The 20,884-nt window shown below is 38.5% G+C and overlaps 1 protein-coding gene across 11 annotated transcripts in view; it reads right to left on the bottom strand.

Moving 5' to 3' along the window:
* The window catches only part of neo1a (neogenin 1a), a 137,336-nt gene that overhangs the window by 61,011 nt on the left and 55,441 nt on the right, over window positions 1-20,884 (bottom strand). For all 11 annotated transcript variants that reach the window (XM_088296628.1, XM_088296631.1, XM_088296636.1 and 8 more), the window contains exons 3-4: window positions 3,472-3,747; window positions 1,899-2,049 (exon numbers count right to left, since the gene is read on the bottom strand). In XM_088296628.1, coding sequence (XP_088152754.1) covers window positions 1,899-2,049; window positions 3,472-3,747 — 427 coding nt within the window. The remainder of the gene's footprint in view (window positions 1-1,898; window positions 2,050-3,471; window positions 3,748-20,884) is intronic.

Genomic DNA, 20,884 nt, shown 5'->3' with positions numbered 1-20,884 from the left:
GAAAAAAAAAAAACAAAACAAGACAAATAGCATTCCCCTTTGTCAGACTCACCCGCTGCTTTGAAGAGTCCCCCCCCCCAAAAGTATTTCACATCTCTCGCATCGATGTTGTCACTTTCAAGGCCCCGTTTGCGCTGCGCTTCCAAGACCAATTAAGACAATCTCTTTGCCGCTTCCTTTCTCTCACTCCCACAACGTGTGCATTAATTAAGAACTGACAGCAGTTTCTCGCTTTCAGCTATCGCACAACGGGAGACTCAAGGACAACAAGGCGATTCTTTCATTCATCAATGTCACAACAAAATCAAAATGAGGAAACAGATTCACTCCACAATCCATTTCAGTGGTAAGGCGGAGTGTACTTTAACCTCTTAAAAAAACTCTCCCTGTTGTTTGGAGTGCGCTTGCTAATTACCAGTATGAGTAACCTGGGGGAAGGGTGTTTAGCCCAAATGGAATTTGGTAATTAAAAGCTAGATTAATAGGTACCTTTGAGCGAACTCCCATTGGAAGTGACGGTTAAGGAATTCCAAGACTTTGAATTAGAAATGCGGTGCAATGCGTGAAACCTCAGCATGGAGGCACAGAGACCACCCAAGTGGATGTCAAATTCATCATCCCATTTGAGAGTTTACCAAGCAGAAATCACATTTTCTTTTGCCTCAACATAGATGAAGCACTTTTTTCTGTTCAAGGAAAAGTCAACCCCTACATTTTCTTTACAAGAATATGTTCTATGCAAGCCCAATAGTCCAAATATTCTGATTCTGCATTCTGATTAATATTGCATTTGTGGACAATTAGTTAAGCAGTAAAATCCACCTGTTTTTAGCCATCTTACGGGGCGGCGATTTTGTTACTTGCTGTCGACTGAAAATTCCATCACAGTTGCTCAGGTTTCAGATAATGACCAGTCATGGCTCAGCTTCAGTAAACATGTGCAATATTAATCAGAATGATAAATTTAGACTAGCAAAGACGCATTGAACATTTTATCGTAAAGATTTTGGGGGGTTGACTTCTCCTTTCGGTTAAAATTATATTGAAAGGTGTGGTATACAAAGACCCTGCTTTGGGTGTTGAAAGGCCAACTTCCAATGTCCAAGAAAATATCCAATTTGGGATTTCAGATGCTCCTCCTGAGATAATGAGCACCATAGGAGTGAGGGCACAGGTGTTCGGGACCTAATTTGTGAACTTCCTCTCCACAGGAAAGCTGGCAACCTCATCTTGCACACGCTGTGGCTTATATGATATGTCCAGGTAGTGGTACCCCATGGGGTGATTTCGGGTAGAACAGCATTAACAACTTGGGGAGCAGTACAGAGGAGCCGAAATATGACATGCATCGCTGCATTTAAGGTCTGAAGCCAGAAAATGCTGGTCTAACTGATGATCTGCTGATATCTCTCTCTCTCTCCCTCTCCCCCCCCACTCTCCTTCGCTTGCTCTCAATCACAAATTAGAGATGATTTGATTTTTTTCACAATATATTCTAATTAGCCAATTGGCTTGGACCACGTGTAACAGTGCTACATGGGGTCAAGGAAGACAAAAAAAAAAAACGAACAGAAAGAAAACACCTCACATTTTTGTGCAGAAAGCACACTAACCAAGTTTCATCTTCACCGAGCTTTTGCCTTTCTATGGAGAGTAGAACGAGTTACTACGTTTAATCACCAGCAAGTGGGGAATTTCCTGGAGATGGACGAGCATGGGTGAAAAAAATGCCTCACGTTTCAGAACTCTTTACAGATATAAATTGCGCTTTTCTTTGGAAAATGTCAAACATATCCATTTAACACAATGAAGTAACCAACCTCTATGACCCTGTAAAATATTAACTTAACATAAACTGGTGAAAAAACAGACTAATTGGAAAAGTTTAATACTCATACCTTTCCTCGAGAGGTTTGTCTTTAAACATCCATCGCACATGTGGTGTTGGAAAACCTTTAGCCACACAGGGCAACAAGACACTGGTGCCCAGCACCTTGGTCACAGGCATAGGTTGCACAAGGAACTCCAGCTTCCTCTCGTCTCCGGTTTCTGGAATGAGGAAAAAAAAAGGAAAGATGAGGTTATGGGAGGGGTTAATCTTGGAGTGAGTTAGTGAACCACAGCGCTATCGTTCAAATGATGAGGGTCATCTGTCTTCAAAAAAAAAAAAAAAAAACTTCAAAAGTGCTCAGGTCCATGGCGCAGTTGTTCTTGACAGCAAAACTGAGAGTGCTTCCATGAAAAATGTCCATGTCGACCACTTGAAAGCGCTCAGCTCTCTAGAGTGCAAAAAAAACACTCCCCATAACTCCAAGGGACAACGTTATATTATAACAACGTGCAATAACCAGAAAGTCATGTCTGGCCTCTACCTGTGACAACACTTTGTCCGTGTTTTTTGTTTTCTTAAAAAGCCCAAATTTTAAGACTTGCAATTAATTGAGTCATTTGTCTTTTTACAAGTGTATAGAGCCACCAAATCTACTTAATCCCCAAGCAAACCCTCTTAAGATTTTTTTTTTTAAATTTCTCTCTCCCTTAAACATCTGGTGGTGAAAAAAAATAAATAAATAAACTTCACACAATTCTACGATTATGTCATCTGTTTTGAGCCAAGCTTCTGACACCACACACCTTGGAGGAGACAAAGAGAGATAAATTACCTACTGGGGTCTTGTTGAAGACTAATTTATGGCTTTTAATATCTTCTCTTTGCCAGCAGGAGCTTGGTGCCTAACAATTTAGTAAATAAAATGTGTAGAGGCATGAGACGAGACAGTGCCACAGAGGAATTCCCGACTAAGGCTTTCTCTGATAAGACCACCAAAAGCAACAACAGTCTCTCCAGCTGGGCTGAGTTTTCATTAAAGGCATTCAGAGCCACCGTCATTCTACCTCTGAAATTAGAAACAGCAGTCGCCACAGTGGGGGAGGGAAAAAAAAGAAAGAAAACTAAACAGACATCTTTGTTACTCTCGTTGCCCCATGTTTTGGATATTCCAAATGAAAAATGTGTGAGTGGATTTACAATGAGTCATAAATAATTTTACAATTGCCGTCTGTGATTTATAACATCTCAAATTCAACACATTGGACATAAATTGAGAGCAGGGGTGTCACAATTAGTTGATGAATGAAGAAATAATCTATTATTAAAATAACAAATTTCAGAATAGAGTAATTGTTTAGCTAAATTTAACCATCAACATAATATTGTCAAGTGATCAAAAATAAAAGGAGTTTTGATCAACATGTGTTGGTTGGTTTGTTTTGAAATGCCAAAAACAAAAAAATAGCATTTCACTTTGTCTGGAGCACTCTCCCGGTAGTTAACAATTTTAATAAATCAAGCTTTGCATACATAACGTGGTTTGCTGTAGAATTATGCAGCCAAAACAAATGTTTATATGGGCTTTTAAATAAAAATAGTCGACGCAAAACAACCCCACCATCTTTGTTGGTTTGGCATACCTGGCAGGATCTGGAGCTGCGCCTCTTCGCTGGACTTTGATGACCCCACATTCTCCACCAAGCAGCGGTAAACCCCAGAATCATTTTCTGTGGCGTTGCTGATCACCAAGGCACCACTGGGTAGCTGGACCAGCCTCAAGTTGAGCTCCAGGGGCTGACGGTCTTTCTCCCAGCGGGTGAAGGGTACAAGGTCCGAGTTGACCTCGCAGGCCATAACTTGGCTGTCTCCTTGATGCACAGATGTCGGTGCTGGCTGGCTGGCGAATCTGGGCATTCCTTCAAACGGAGGACACAGACACATTTTGACATGAACAATATTTCCAAAGCAAGCAGAAATGACACCAACAATTGCAATTTCAAACATAATCAAACTTTGTGGTAACAGGTAGGTCAATGTTTAAACTTTTTAAATGATTTTTCCAACCTGAAATTTCCGGGTGAGAAGTAGGAGATTTGGAGGCACACACTGTAAATTGCCTTGCAAAGTAAATATTCCTCCCACTCATTTTCACTATGTTACTGTTTAATGGGCTGAAGTGTGGCGCAGCAACAAAAATGTTCAAGGATAGCAACTAGAAAAAAACTTTTGTATTCTTTCAAAATCAGCAAATTAGCTGGCTGCACTGACTCAAATGTTAGGGACAAAAATTCTACCATTTAGGGGCAGTCTGGAGCCCCTTCCTAATGAATTTGTTTTTTATTTTAAGTAAGTAATATGAATTATTTGCTTGGACAAAAATATATTCTGGGGTATAAAGTTGTCAATCAAATCAAAGATTTTCAAAACATGTGAGATAAAAACCCAACTTTGATTGATATTTAGACTAAGCCAACCACGAGGTTGAGGACTTTTTTAACTTATACAACACATGACAGGTATTTTCAAAGTATTCACACATACAGCACATCCATTTCCTTGTCATTGTTGTTATACATTGGTTCAAGGTCTCACGTAAAAACCCACCAAAACCACGCTTCAGTTAGTCAGCTGTGTAACGTGGGCCATCGTAGCACATTTCAGTCCATATTTTATAAAGGACTGCAACTCAACACTGCAAATTAGGGCTGAACGATTATGGAAAACGCAATAATGATGTTTATTTTGATTGATATTGAAATTACGATGATTATTCATTTATTTAAAAACGACCAAAACTCAACCACTCAAAATCATCATCACTTTAATTTTTGTCAAGTACAAAATGATGTAAATATCTGCTGCAATGTTTGCACACATTCATATCATGAATGAGAATATCTCATATCTTTATCGTATCGATTTCATCTTATTTTGTTGTTATTTACTGTGCTAACCTGAGACGCTGGGTATCATACCGTATTTCATGTCATATCAAATGAAAATGTGTTATGATAAACTCAACATTAAATAATTCGTGAAAGAACAAACATAAAGTAATTAACAAAGTAATATAATGTAAGAGTATACAAAATGTTTAATACCGGCTGTTCTTGCTTGGCCTTTTCGGGGCAGTGTTCAATCAATGAGTAATCATTTAAATAATCGGAATTCCAATCTCAATCACATTAACCATGATTATTATTTTGTCCATAATCACCCAGACCTGGCAATGTTTTTAAAACAAAGCATTTCCAATTCAAATACATAAATGTGTGTAATTCTGTTGTATGTTTAGTTTTACACTCAACTCTAACTGTGTTATAGTATATATGCATTAAATAGTTGAAAGCTTGCTCAGGCAGGGCAGAATCCTCACCACGACAGACGCTTGTTGCAGCACAGCATCATGGTGGCTTTCACGTCAGGAAATTGCAAACTCACTCCGCCATTCAGCACATGAATAGTTTTTCTTCGATTATCATGTTTTAAGCTCAAGAGAAATCAAAATCAATCGCATGATTAAATTTCGATTAATTGCACAGCCCTCCTGCAAATCCCAAGACAAGTGTATTTGAGTGCAAAAACATTTATCAAAATGGCTAATATGTTTTGCAAAACATGAGACAGGCAAAACTAATTTAAAATGACCGCTTCCACGTGCCGTTGCTGCTTATCTCTAATTTCACTGCAGCATAAAATAATTATTTCAAGTGTTTGCTGCCACTGATCTGAAAACCAACACTCTCAGGATGCATTTGAAACAATTGCATATAATTACTTTAATTACGGAGAATTTACAATATGTGAACCGTAAAGGGTAATTAGGGAAGATGAATAACAAGGCCACTCCATAAACCAAAAATAAAAAGCTGAATTTCAGGGACCTCTTTGGGGATAGCTGTGGTGTTGGTGTCTGTGTGCATGTGCGCGTGTTTCAGCAGACACAAAAGCGAATGAAAATGAGAGCTGCTTTGATCACCATTTGCTTGTTGGTTTGTTTGTCAGACTTTCACGATTGAATATCATTCTAAACAATTATAACATAAATTATTTTATTGACGAATCCAACTTCAATCATGTTTTGAAAAATGGCTATTTGGAGAGGTTAAAGACTTGCTGAAGGGCGCTCCAGCGCACGTGCCTCCTTTCACCTAAACAGGATCTTAAATCCCCTGCCAAGATTGAGTCCAGGGGTAATCTCACTTGGCGAGTCAAACAGCTAAAAAGTCATCACGGCCAATCAGAGATCGAAGGAGCAAATGAACACATACTGTAAAATGAAGCACAGCACACATTACAGCGATCTGAAGCATACTCTCCATCAGATTAAATATTAGTCCTAGTTTTATCAGAACGACATGAGGCTGAGTGCTGAACACATAAATAATGGGGGAATTCTGGGGTGCAGATATGGCTTATAATAACAATTTAATTTGATTTTAAATTTTCATAGCAATGATCCAAGCGTCGTAGTTTTATGGACTTTAATCTTTACTGGTTATGGTCAGAGCACCCATAAGTTTAATGGTTGCAAGACATTGAACAGTACTGAGGTGCAGGAATAGCGATGAGAGTTCAATGGTTGGGAATAATGCCCATGTATTTGTTGGAAACATACAAATTTGTGTGTATGTTTCTGAACCAGGAAAACCCGTGCTTTGAAAATATCCAGACTGATTTGTGAAGCACTCAAAGAAATTCTTCAAAGTTTCAATCTGGGACTGCTCTAATGTGATCTTCTCGGGAAAGGCGGGACATTCTGTACAATACTTTGCACTGATTGGACAATGCGGCAATTGTGCACGCCAGCCAAATTTTTGTTTTGACCAATCCTGCCAACGGATGAAAATGTCATCACCGGCATGCGTCTTGTTTTTACCAGCTGAGTCCTGTTATCACGATGAGTGGCACGGATGACATCAGGGCGCCCAAACACGCTGATGCTTTGTGATTGGCTCGGAGGAAATCAGCGGGCTTGGTACAAGATGGATTCTCTGGGATTTGCGAACCCACAAATACCGTGAGAATTCGGCTTGCGGGAAAGGCTAGTTAAGGGTTGTAGTCTGATTTAGCCTGCAGGTGAAATGTCCAGATTTTGAGTCTCTGGAATAGAAAAACTGAAATTGTTTTCGCCCAAGGAGGCCTGACATTTTAAAGGATGAACTTGAAAACAAATGTCACAGGTCTAATAACCAGAGATACAAGCTTGGCTTTGTGTTGCACGTGAGGGATGACATTTGGCCCAAAGCGCACACGGGGGAGATGGCCCTGAAAGTCATTAGCAGACATGACAAGATATTTTATTCTTTACAAAGAATGTGCTACCATCTTCTACAAGCAGTGTGGACACAACACTATTCTGTTCCAGCACACACTAATGACTGGTTCTGTAGTTGTTTCTCCTAAAGGTTTTAATTCTAGCAGAGTAGACGTGCCAAAACATGCATGTAGTGATGCGCATACAGAGCGTGAAAATTAGACCAAGATCACAAGTGGTAACTTGTGTGGACGCATTTTAATGCCAGACATGAACTGACACACTTAGGGGGCTCTATTCAAAATCCCATCACCCAAGATGCATACTAATACCAGAACGAGACCTAATCCTTTGTCCTTCCAGACATATTTCTTCTAAATCAGTACATGTCCATTTTTATTATGTAACAGCCTGCAATCATTAAGTAAACGACTTACATTAAGTCTTGCCTGGTGTGTGTGTGTGAGGGTGTGTGATGTACAGAGAGTCATGTGGGTCAGGAGAAGGGCATTTGCGATGGCAAGTGGAGAGGGATGCTTGCAACACTATCAATTCCAATTAATCACAATTTGGTTTAAATTGACAGGGCGAGAGCTTCGTATCCACCTTAGGTGAGCATTAGTAAAGTGCTTCAAAGTAAGCAAAATTTAAGAGCGGTCAAAAAACTAAATATGTGGATTAGGTTATCGACAGGAATGATTCAATGAATTAAATCTGACATCGATCAGATCAAATGAACGATTTTCTCTAACAGAGCATTTATGTAATCGTGACACAAGATGCTTTGAGGTGCTGCTCTCCTGATCTAGCAACCTTTACGCCACCTGTTTTACAGTCATATAGCATGCATGCTAATATATGGGTGGCTCGGTCAGCTTGTAACATTATGACTGTCAAATGCACATTAAAATACTGAGTAAGTGTAACCACACATGCATATCAACAGGCATGCACTTAAATTGCACAATTCGGTCCCTGCTGCTGGGAAATAACACCCAGCACAGAAGCCGCCTTGCAGGATAGTCGCCTTTCTCCTCAGAAACTCTATATTCTATGTTACAGATGTGTTATTTTTGAAAATGATGTGGCACAGTAGAGGAAAGAAAATCTAATGTGCAAATTTGATCAGACAAACTAGAAGAGTTGAAATTCACGTTTTCAGTTTGAATAATGTGAATTTTGCTTGTGTGTGTGTGTACGTACACACACAACACACATATATTAATTTTTGGACATTTTTTTTTTTTAGATGATTTCGTAGAGCCTTCGGTATGCGAATCAACCCATGACCTCTCTTTACATCAGCAATTACTGGAGAATAACAGAAGAACTTTGTTATTTAGAACTCACATTGCAACTATTGGCCACAAAGTCAGCAACCTTGCAAAATGATGTTAGAAGGGCCAAAAAAGTCAGAGTTCAGTCCTGATCCCATGAGATATGGCTTTGAGTCTAAGAAGATGGTCAGCAAACGAATGAAGAATCTTCACTGGTTGCGCCAGTACCACATCCAAAATGGCGGCAAAGTTGACATACTCGTCAGCACTCAAAAAGGGTCTATGTATGTATAATGTCTATGTGTATTAGTACTCAGGTGCCTCAGAGAGACCACACTTTGCAAGCAGCAGAGGTGCAAGCACAATGCCATCACAAACGACTTCTTGTATCCCCTCAAGTGACAAAGTAAGTGTATTGCGTTTGTTACACATGCTCTGGTCAAAAGGTTGACCAACTACATTCGCTAAGTTTGTCTCCGTCGGGTATCTGAAGCAGAACAATTGTAGCAAGACGTGGGCGTCTGTACGGTGAGGCGCCACCGATGTCATATAATTAGCGATTAATAAATCTATGAATTTATTTAAAATAAAAAGTATGTTGCTGTGGCATTTTTTTGCACATTATTGAAATTAATAGAGCATTCAAGCATTCAAGTGACTTTTAGGATAAATTGTACATTTCAGAGTATTCTTTTTTTTTTTTTTTTAAATGAAGAAACACAATGTTTACACCGTTACATTGAATTATGTTCCACTAAATTGTGTTTTTATTGACAAGTAAACGATGTAAACTGCATCTTTAATAGATGGCTCCATAAAATGGTGACATTGAGGAGTAATTGTCACCTTCCTCCAAAACAAGTTGTACCTTCTCCCGCCTCACTACTTTATCAATTTCCTCCCGTGTTATGGAAAGAGTAAATTCATATTTAGGAGCTGAAGTTCAGTGCTTCGAAGCACCACAGCTTGTTTAACTGTTTACATTTTTAAAAATATTTGAAATGCTTTTAGTGTATGTTCTTCCGGCTAAAATATTTTTGTATAAAGCACATTTTCTTAGAGCAGTTTAAATAGTTACTTTTATTTGAAATTAATTTAATTACTAACTCAGTTACTTTTTTGAGAATTACTTTTGTAAAGTAACGTTCCCAACACTGGTTCCCAGTAGTTGAACGGGTCTTATGACATACATATATGATTTAGTCTTTTATTTGATTTTTTTTTTTTTTAACAAACTGAGATTAAGGTTATTTAGAACAGTGACATCCAGATCAATTCCTTGAACAACTTGGTTAGAGTACATTAAGGTAAAAATAATCACCATTTGGCTAATTATTTTGGCCAACATTTGAAGGGCTATAATCAGCCGATTTAATCAGCCGGCCAATTAATTGGTCATGACCTGTTTTAAAGTAACAGTGGTCTTACGTGAGAACAACTATTGTTACTCTTCAGGAATACTTGTTTACTGAGCAAGATTGTATGTTTTGAACTATGACGGGTTCAACCAAAATAATGACTCAACTTGCTTGAAACTTGAAGGTTAAGACATGACACTTCCAACTTGCTCACATGACTTTCTCTCACCTAATCAAATGTAATGTGTTCCGGGCTAGACTGAAGTGTCTCATTTAACAAAGAAACAAGTAATTGCTGCAAAAAGTCATTTTGCAATCATGAGCGATTTAAAGGTAGAAAAGGCAAGATTCACTTTGATGATAGCAGAAACAGTGGAACGGAATTTTTCAGTGCCTCGAAGGGTGTCTCTATTACCTATTATTTCCACGGCCCCCCCTCCCCCCCCCCTCCATTCAATTCAACAAGTTCACAGTCATTCCCTGGTCATTGGTGAAAGTCATTCTCCAAAGGTGGCGCAAAACAATAGCTGCAATTGAGCAGCTGAAATTGAGGCGCTTGATGTCAGAAAAATCCTTAAAAATGAAATTACCAGCGATAATGAACCCTCCTCATCTGTCCTTTGACTTCTTTTATTGGAGAGAGTCACAGCAGTGTGAAGTCTGTGGACACAATGCTTCTCTTATTACTGGCGCAATGTTATACTACGCAGTATATTTATCTGCGTGAGTGAGCTAATTTAGGTTCCGTGAACCCAAAAGTTTCTCCCAGTAAATGAGATGTAATGGCTCTAATAATTGTGTGGAAAAATCCTCGTCCAAATGCCCTGTATAATTCTTTTGTACAATATATTCTTAGCGTTACTGCAGCTCTGCCTCTTTTTGTTCCAGGCCCTTTTTCGACATGCTGTAGCATAAATGATAATTAATTCCATAATTGAAAGTTTTCAAAGCTTCAGGGGAGACAATTTCTTACGGCCTTATTTATTACAGCAAACTCTGCTATTCAGGCAAATTACTTCCTACTTTTTCAGGCTACGACGTGAAGTAGTCATGCCGTATTATTAATATTCAACAGATTTTATTATGTTTAATTGTAATGGGTTTCAAATACAAAGGGAAATGTAATTATGCAGTGAGCTACTGTTCGCTTTTGCACGCCATATGCAATATGTTTGGTCCTGTAGGGACAAACCATTCTGAGGATATTATCTTAATGTATCAGTTGACAGGGCATGGAGGACAAAATCCGATCGTAAACTAATGGGGTCATTTTAATTAGCAACCTTCCAGTAAGCACTGCACTAATAGCCTAGCCTCATTCAAACAGCATTGGAAGCGAGTAAACCAGTTCACCATACTCCAATTAAAAGGCAGTCAAAAGCTAAAAAATACAACCATAAAAGCAACAAAAGTGGTATGTTTTTTTTCTATTATTAAGAACGTTTTTCTTTTAATCATGATGTTATTCTTTGTGTTTAGTCCAAATTTTTGTCAGAGAAGTGCATGTTTAATCATTCATAGACCACCCAATTAATGATTTAATCTCGAAAATAAATGGCAGAATATCAATAATGAATCATTAGTTACAACCTTATCCAAATAAAAAAGGGTGTAGTTGTTTCTCCTTTGCTCTTGCTCATCACACTGAAAAGCAACAAAGGCATTCGGTATTAAGCTAGAAAAAAAAAGGCCACCGCACATCCCACCTTTGCCCCGTATTATCAGGTTTAACAAAAAGGACTTCAGGCATTCTGGAATACAGAAAAGAGATCACCCAGTCTCTCTAATGCAGGACAGATCATTATGAAACATTTTCAAGGAGGGTTTGGGCTTAAAAGGATCCAACAGCCTCATTTGTCTCTCCAAGAGGAACTTTGATTTTTAGGAGTTTGTGATGGAAGCCAGGCCATTCAAGGAAATTAGGTTATTTTACAAAGAAATACTCATTTGATTCGATTAATACAGGATGAGACAAGACCCCAGTGGAATTAGCTCTGTACTATAGTCATTTGCGGTGCAACGAAAACCGATTTGAATCAGTAAGGCTGTTTTGATTTTGAAGCCCTGAGTGCAACAAATTGTATCGTTCCACTTTAAAATGTATCCTATCACACGCGTATCAAGATATGTATCGGATCGTCTTTTACTGGAGAGATGCACACCCCAAGTAGTTTCGTATTAGGGATGTATATGTATGTAATGCTTTCTGTACATAATTAGAGCAGTGACAATTGGTTATCATTTTATTGTCATGGGTTCCTTCTGGCTCAACGGTGCAAAGATCTGATATTATTTATTGTAATAAAGATTAATTGGAGACAAATACATTACAAACGGACCTAGAAAAAAAAAAGAACTAATTAGATTTTTTTTACCATAATTGTTCAGCCCTACTGTATGGAATAATAATTAAGTTGTTGTAAATTATATAATAATGTAGTTAAATGTTTTTTTTCCCAAAAATTGTATATGCAACAACAACAATTAAGGCAAAGGTAGTTTTCTAAAATGTATTTCTTTAATAGTTTTGCTTTTTCCTTTCAGCCGCGACTAATTCAACATGTTGTGCATTGCATATAATGCTACCAATAAAGAAAATCATTTTCTTGCCGTTTCCCTAAATATTAATAAAACAACAGAAAATAATAATTGCTGCAATGTTTCAATTTATCACGGAGGTACTTCATTATGCATGAAGCCAAACAATAACACTTACTGTACTGTCTTTATTATGAAATGCAGTCTGGCTCTGGGTGTCATCAAAGCACATTTATCTTTATCAGCATAAGGGGCAGATGACGCGAAGTGCGTGAACAGAAGCACAGTCAGTGATAAGTGGCAAGAACAGCAGTTTATTAGAGTTAAGAAGCAATAACCCTTTCCTCAACTGAAAAATAGAATGAAGATGGATCAATGGCATTCCGCAAGAGTTGGCTCCAGACGAGTTATTTTCTCACTCGCTGAAAAATGTCTCTTTGCTTCAGAGGGTGCTGAAAAGAACAGCCTGACCTTGTAGGTGATCATGCCATGGGAGAATAGAGGAAAACCTTTAGTAGACAGTTGGGAGTTCTGGAGGGACATATGAATTGTAGTGTACGACTTCAGATGACCAAGTATGATTGCTGACGACAGTCCAGTAAGAACACACCTTCATTGCTGATAATGATGCAAACAGAAACCTGGGTCCTCCACAAAATGTATGACACTGCCGAACCAGACGTTGAACCGTTGCAAAAAAAAAAAAAAAAAAAAAAAAAATGACAGGTGGCAACTCACACATAGCAAGGATAGGCTACAGTACGCCTGCAACCCTCGTGAGGAGAAGTGGATCGGATGGAAACACATGTATATGTACAGTGTTTAGTATACAAAAAAAGACATTGGTTATTGTATTGGTTAGGGCTGCTCAATTATGATTTTTTTTAATGACAATTATTTTAGTAATAATTTAAATCACAATTAACACAATTCATGATTTTTTTTTCTCGGTACAAAGGAAAAAAAATATAAATGGAAGAAATATGAAGCCGAAGCTAATTTATTTAATTGAATAAAAAAGTCTTAAATGTACAGTGCATTGGTGTTTACTTGCTATAAATTTATAAATTGCTATTGAACTGTTGTAACACTAAATAACAAAAAAATAAACAACTTCAAATTTTTAACTTCTACTCACTTTAGTATTATACAATGAAATATTTGTTCTAATTTAACATTGTTTCATATCTATCTATATATATATATATACACATATATATATACACATATATATATATATATATATATATAAAATAATCATAATTTACGATTATGCCAATTTTGTATTCGTTGAGTGGAATAATCAAAATTGGATTAATTAATAATTATAATTGGATAATTGGATTTTGATTAATTGCGCAGCCCTAGTGTTGACATAGTTTGGAGAAGCAGGAAAAAAAAGACAAAAAAATATATTTATTATTTTTAAGATTTTTTTTGGGGGGGGTCTTTTGATTGATTGATGCTGCAACAGTATGCAATGCCTATAGAAATTTTGAATTGCTGCAACACAAAAGAAATGATGAATAAGCGACCACATATGAAAACTTGTTTTCAAAACCCTGAATACTGCACACGAACGCAGTCGGGTCTGGCCGCATCACTCGTGTGCGGGGGAAGCTTTAAGATGACTACAGAGTGTATTAGGATTTAGTGTGCGACCAGCATTCGAACGGCTACTAAAAAGAGATACGGTTTAAGTGAATATTCAGTGAATATTTTGTGACCCTTCTCCAGGAGAAACACAATAAAATGCGCCGCCTCACTAAACCAAACCAAACTGCTAGATGGAAATGAAGCTATAGAGCTGTTTATGGTACTGGGATGACAACAGGCCTTGGGGATACACGATAAAGCAACTAAACACACCTCTGCTACTGTAGATAGACACACAGATAGAAACTAATTGGATAACCTCTCCACACCCTACCAAATGCATCATTCACCTTTCCTTCCCACTGTTGTCCCATTTCTCATGCTATGCTTTAATTAATCTTTAGCTGCTTGAAGTCTGTCTCCACCCCCCCTGTTTCTTCTTCGTCTTCCCACGAAGGTTTCATGTGCCCTGTTGTTTGCTAGAGAGGAGCATGCTGCTTCTTGGTTCTTATCTCGTAGGCAGCACATCTGTAGATGCTATCGCCTGCCCTGTTGCTGTGCTTAAGCTCCAGCTGCGCAAGAGCAAGTAGATGGAAAATGAGATGAATGGAAGCTTGGGCAAAAGGAAAATGGAACGCCCAAGAGATGCAGAAGAGGAGAACCAAGGAGAGCATTTTATCAAAATACACGCATATGGCACAAGTTTTGGAATTTATAAAATAGAATTTTAATATTTTTTAAGACAACATTCATGTGTTTTGTGCCGCTTTTACTCCAATAAAGGCCTTCCCAACCACACCCTCCTCCCCAGCTTTGTAAAGAAAATGTGCCAGCATCTGAGATAGCAAAGGGCAATTTTTGAAGCTAAATCTTTTGAGCCCGGTAATAATATATATGGGTGCGCTCAGAGTTGGCCATTCGAAATGTGGTTGAGCACACTTGACACATAAAATTAGAAGTCTTTTAAAATAGACGGACTAAGCAAGGACGGAAGAAGGTTTTCATCCATCCCTGTAATCGTCCCTAACTGGGTCAAGAACAGCAGGTATAAAATTCAAATATTTGCACACGGACCACAATGAAATTTTGTAATGCTGTTGCATATACTGGCCATTTCACTGAGAGTACAACTGAGAGAGCAAGTGAGATTATATATGATGAAAGAAATCAAATTATCCCTGATTTGAGAGAGAGAGAGAGACAGCCAGCAAAACTTGAAATCTGCAAAAACACAGAAGCGGCATTGTGAAGAAGCAATTAAGAGTCAAAATAAGCATCTTAAATTGCATTTAATTTGAGCAAAGGGATGAAGTGCAATAAATACAGCCATCTCTACAGAATTCTTGGCTCGTGTGACAACCTGAGACTGAGCAAGCTTCCGGTACGCTGTCTAACAAAAGCAGAACAAAAGCATCTACCGGTGTTTAACATTTAGATAATACCCCATTTAAAAACGTGGAGACCCACAGCTATTTGTCCGAAGCAGCTAATGTATGTACAAATCCATTTTCATGTCTAAATTTAGCTATTGTGGCTTTTAATCAGGTGTGTTTTGTAGTCCGGAAATTATAAGTGGATGTGAATAGGAAATTAGCCAGCTAATGCGCTGTTTATGAATTAGGAACCTGCTTATGTTTTTGAGGGGGCGTCAGCGGGCTGGTTTCTGGTGAAATCAAGGACAGAAGTGATTTAAAGGGACGGGGATGGATGGGGACGCAGGACGATTATTTTATGAATAAGGACAGAGGGACAATGACGCGATGGTGCCCAGGTCGCGGATGTAGGACCGACCGGCAAAATAGGGTAAAGTTCCTGAATCTGTTGTATGTTTAATTTGATCACCGTCCTTACCAGATATTGATGACAACCCCCACCTTGCCCAACAAAAATCATCTGGCACAAATCAGTCAGAGTAAGTCAAAGTCAGGGACTCAGCATGAATGCACCGTTTGATCACGTGATTAAGCAGCGTGAGTGCAGGCCAATTGGGAAAAGAGAGGGATGGAAAATTGTGTTCAAGTCCAGCATGAGCACTAGCTTAGCACTACACTTTTATCCCCCAAAAAACGCATGTATATTTCATCAAAAGAATGTGTGATGTGCAATTCCTTATGTTAATTACGTTGATGAAAAGGCAATATTCAAATTTTTTACTTTAAATTAATGAGTAGTATTAAATAGGGCTCATCACGACGGCTCTTCAGCGGATAGATTATTTCAGCTCTGAAATTCAGAGTCTATTATGGACATACGACATTATTTATATTATCTACAAATTGTGTGCACTGAATTACTTTGAGAACAAGCTAGTTTTCGTGAGATTCTACTATTAAGAACGAGAAAACGAACAAGCGTAGTTATCTTTTTATACACTAATTTACGTTACCATCATAATAACTTTTTATACATGAAGACATCAACGTATAAAAACCCTTTTGATAAATTGCTTCATATATCATGTACGATATATTCAACATTACCTGATCAAAACAAAAAATACATCTGTACTCATGCTTGTTGGTGCTGACTTCACTGCTTCCACCATTTTGTTTTGAGGCGCTACTTTCGCAGAGTGATAAGATCTCGCGTGACGCGTGAAGTCATTTAAATTTACGTGGAAAAAGACACCACTGAAGGTATCAATTGATGGTTTTACGAATCGATATCGGGCTATGAAAAGGAAAATCCAAATCGATATATAGATTTTCTTAAAATGTTCTTTGTCTTGGTCTAAACACGGCATTCTGATCAATAATGTGTTGGCGCAATCAGAATTGAATGGAATACTTAATCTAGTTACGAGCAGTGCCAGTTTGGTAGAAAACATCACGGGCAAATCGGCGATGATCGCCTAAGCGTGCAATAAAATTTGTTAAAAATACAAACACACACGGTTTCATTTCAATCTGACTATCAAGGTACTTTCTGTAGGAATAATGTCAAAGCCACAATTTTGGCATCTTGGTAAGACTATGTGAGCATATGTCTGTATAAACACTGCGGGGGATGGTTATCATTGACCTTGGAGCAAAGGATATTCTACAGCTTAAGAGTAACACGTACACACTTACAGGGATACAGCAGAATGGATGTTAACGATGCAGTCAGTTGTACAAAAGGCAATTCTGTGCTCCTGTGCACATTCAAAAATGAGTTTGGCATGTCCACAGCTCGTCTCCCCCAATCAAAACGCAATGAAGACGGTGCATGGCGTGGAGAGGAGTCTTAACCCCCTCCCCTGGGTCGTTCCACACAGAGTTCACTAGGGCTCCGTCAAAGCAAGCATTACATGCACATCCATGACTTGTCTGTACTGAAGTGACATTTTACTCTCTTGCGTTCATTCATTCGCCCTAAGTCTTGCTTGCAACACACACGTATGTGTACATTAATATGGATTTTGCCTTTCAGTCTGCACGAATGGTTAGACATAACATTTATATATAGGCTTTTACATATACATAGGCTTTTATATAGGTGACACTGTGTCTTGCTGTGTGCGTTTCAGGAACAAAGTAAATGCAAATTATATGTCCAAAAAGGATTATCTAACAAGATACGGGCCTTTTTAAACTTATTTTTGTCCCTTGTGAATCATAATGACGCAACAATCCACTAAGTAAAACACTTTTTACAAGACATTAAATTCAGTCAGCTACTAGAATTCCTGTGAGGTAAAGCAAATGTTTTTTAAGGGGTCACATCTCCTTCCATGAGCATGTAAGCAACCTTTCTTTACCACCATCCTAAAACCACAAGGGTACATGAAGAATTAGACTGACCTCTGAAGCATGAAAAACTGAGTTCTTAGCACCTTGGTTTATTCACTCCATCTGTGCACAATATGCAATACAATACAACTTTATTTATTTAGCGAATATGTTTCATCAGTGCAGAATGTAAAACAGAATAGTCACGATTGCGCGATATTTCTGCCGCCTCAGCAGAAACCAGACAATATGCATCTTAAACATGTTTTATTTTGATGAAGAGCAGCAAAAGCGAAACTTGCTTTCTGTTATCACACGTGTGCACCATACTTTGGCCACTCTACTGACTGAAAAGTGCTGCTGGGTATCATCATTCAGCCCCGCCAACCTCTCACCAAAAATAAGAAGCTATGAGAAAATCAGTATGTGTATCATATTTTTGGAAGCGATTCTTCCAGAGCAGGTGGGACAAAGTCCTTGAAACTCTTAACAAGCCCCAACACCCACACTACCAGACTCACGATTCCATCCAACTGTTTGAGGAACAAAAGGACGCTTTTGAAAAGATTTCCCCGCAGAATAGGGAATCTGCAAAAATGTGCGAGAGTCAAGTCTCTTTCAGGGTTCAAATACCCTATGAAGGCCAATTTAGCTTTGGAGCGGGATCGTTTTAATGTGGATACTCCCAAAACTGCCTCTCGCATGCTTGGTTGGGCAGGAGCAGATGAAAGGATGGAGACACGTATACCAGTCTGTAACAGGCTAGATACACACAGGTGACCTATTAAAGTCAAATCCTGAATAAATCACTATTTTGATGGTATGAAAATTATTCATATGCAATGACCTTCAAAGTCACCTGATCGCAAATCAGCTGAACAGCGATGAGACATCTTGAACCAGTGTGTTTCACAGGTCTCTCAACTGGCGTCTTTATAAAATGAAATGATGGAATATCTCTGCAATTTTTATTTCATTTCATTTACAACGCAACCAACAGAGATGCAGAGAATTTATAATTCAGGCCAATGTGCATTGACCTTACAACCATTGAAAACACGAATAAGGAAGAATACTCAAGAATTCTAAACAGTTATGGGAGGATAAACAAAAGCCTCGTGTCTAAACACAGATTAAGAGGAACGTTTGAATTTGTCCAGTTGGATGAGATTCTTACCAAGAAATGCAATTTACCACTCAAAGACATTTTCATGTTGGTGAGAACACTGTGTGTAAATCTGCACTTAAAATGATATACACAACATAGCCAGGAGGAATGGACTGAGTAATACATCTTGGTTTAAGGAAATAGAAAAAGGATCATTTAAGAAAAACAAAATCTTCTGGAAAAATAAGTGAAAAGTGGACGACAAAGCGGGTAAATGAAACTTAAGTCTGAAAAGGAAAAATTAGGTTTAGGTGGCTGATTTTCAAAGCCAATTGCCTCTGACCTCATCGAGTTAATGAACCAATGTTGTCTGTTGACAAACAAAAACAGCAACGCTTCTCATTCGAAGAAAATAATGATCATCTTATACTATACAGTAAAATGATTTTTTTTTTTTAAATGCGAGAAAGCTGGCCAATTCCAGATAATTGACATGCTTGTGCTTTTTAAGTTCGCTAATTGACGTCGAGATCAAGTAGCAAGTACTTTGTGTGAATCTATCATTGTTTATACTATTCCACGGGACTGAAGTCAATGTTTTGACGGGTTATTCAACAATTACATCCATCGGAAATGACTTCAAAGAGTTATTTGGAAATTGGTGTCAGATTCAAGGGGATTTGACAAATGATTGGAGTAAATTGTAAACTGAATTAGCGTCTCACACACAAGACAATGTTGCTGGAAGCAAAGGCATCGATAAAAGACTTTGGCTAATTAAGATGTCACGCTAGCTGGCAGACAGTTACTGACGCCCTTATTCCATCCTCCGGGTCACATGTGAAAATTAAGAGGACTTTGTGCAATTCTCCAAGGTTGTAGAGATGGAAGTGAAATTAATAGTCAATGGTCAGACATACACAGTCAACATACAGAGATTCCATTTGTTCCGGTCCAAAATGTAAGGTAATATCTCAATTTATAATTAGGATACTCACCTTGCTCCAGATTTAAGTGTAGACTCAATACTTTGATTGGATTAAATACATTCTGCACGCCTCCAAATCAAATCAATATTTGTCAACTGACATGGTCGGAATGTAAAGATGCCAAGACTATTTATGTGCATGCTATACACCAGCGAACTTGGCTATTCTGTAACAACCAGAGCTGGGCAGTCCGTCCCGGGGGCAGAACGGTCAATTTTTATGAATAAGGCCGCAGGGTCATGGCTGGAAGGCTAACCAGATTGCGGCCAAGAGCAGGGGACTGACCAGCAAAAAAGGGTCAAGTGCCCAGCTCTGGTAACAATAAAGATGTTGTATTTCTTGAAATGAGGCGCGTGATCATTTTAATCTGTCTCAAAGCACCAGCACTGTACGGAATATTCTAGAGTTACACTGCAGGTCCAATAGGCACCATCAAAAAGAAATTTTCTTCCAGTTGTTAATGATCGATACAACACTAACGTAGGATATTTAATTGATGATTTCGCTGTAGTTCTTCATGATAACAACAAAGTGGAGAGTGGGTTTTGGGGGTTAAACTTGCCCTGATCCAATTTGTTACACCTCTGACAGTATAGACGCTGTCACATTGGATTCCCAGCAAATGAGCGCATCCTTATTATTGAGATTATTGAGTGGTGACGTCGGTACAACAATTACTTTTAACACCATGTGGCATGGAAAGTCAGTCTCAGGTATTAAAACTTATCATGACGGTTGACTCCAACCTACACATCAGTCAGTTAATGCTTCCAAGGAAAAAGTTGACAATGTCTCTGATGGAATGCGTGAAAGGTGCGATTGGCTCAATTAGAGAGCCTTAATAAGTTTAACCCTAAATAACTGCTTCTAAAATTAATTTTATGTTCAGTCACTCGCCCAGGTGTAAATTTCCTCATAAGTACAGATACACATATGCACATTGCGCAGAGGTGTCTGGAGAGACGAGATAGGGCCATCCCAATCAGCCACCTCACCTACCCAGAGGGCCTAATCAATCAGTGGATGCAGCTAAAATGGAGCCTGTCATTTTCCTACGACCAAAAAGACTTCCTGCCAACGCTGTTCTCCCAAGAGGGTAAAAAGATGGATTTCCTTCCCGCTCCATCCTGGACTGGGATCTCGCATGTCATATTTTCTCCAACCTTTGCGTAAGGGTACAACTACTGTTTGCGTCTGCTGCACACTCGCATCTGGCCAGA

Source organism: Idiotropiscis lumnitzeri, chromosome 5, assembly GCF_059441095.1.
Source record: "Idiotropiscis lumnitzeri isolate Australia: NSW breed Sydney's pygmy pipehorse chromosome 5, RoL_Ilum_1.0, whole genome shotgun sequence".
NCBI lineage: Eukaryota > Metazoa > Chordata > Actinopteri > Syngnathiformes > Syngnathidae > Idiotropiscis > Idiotropiscis lumnitzeri.
This window is presented reverse-complemented; position numbering and strand designations above follow the sequence as displayed.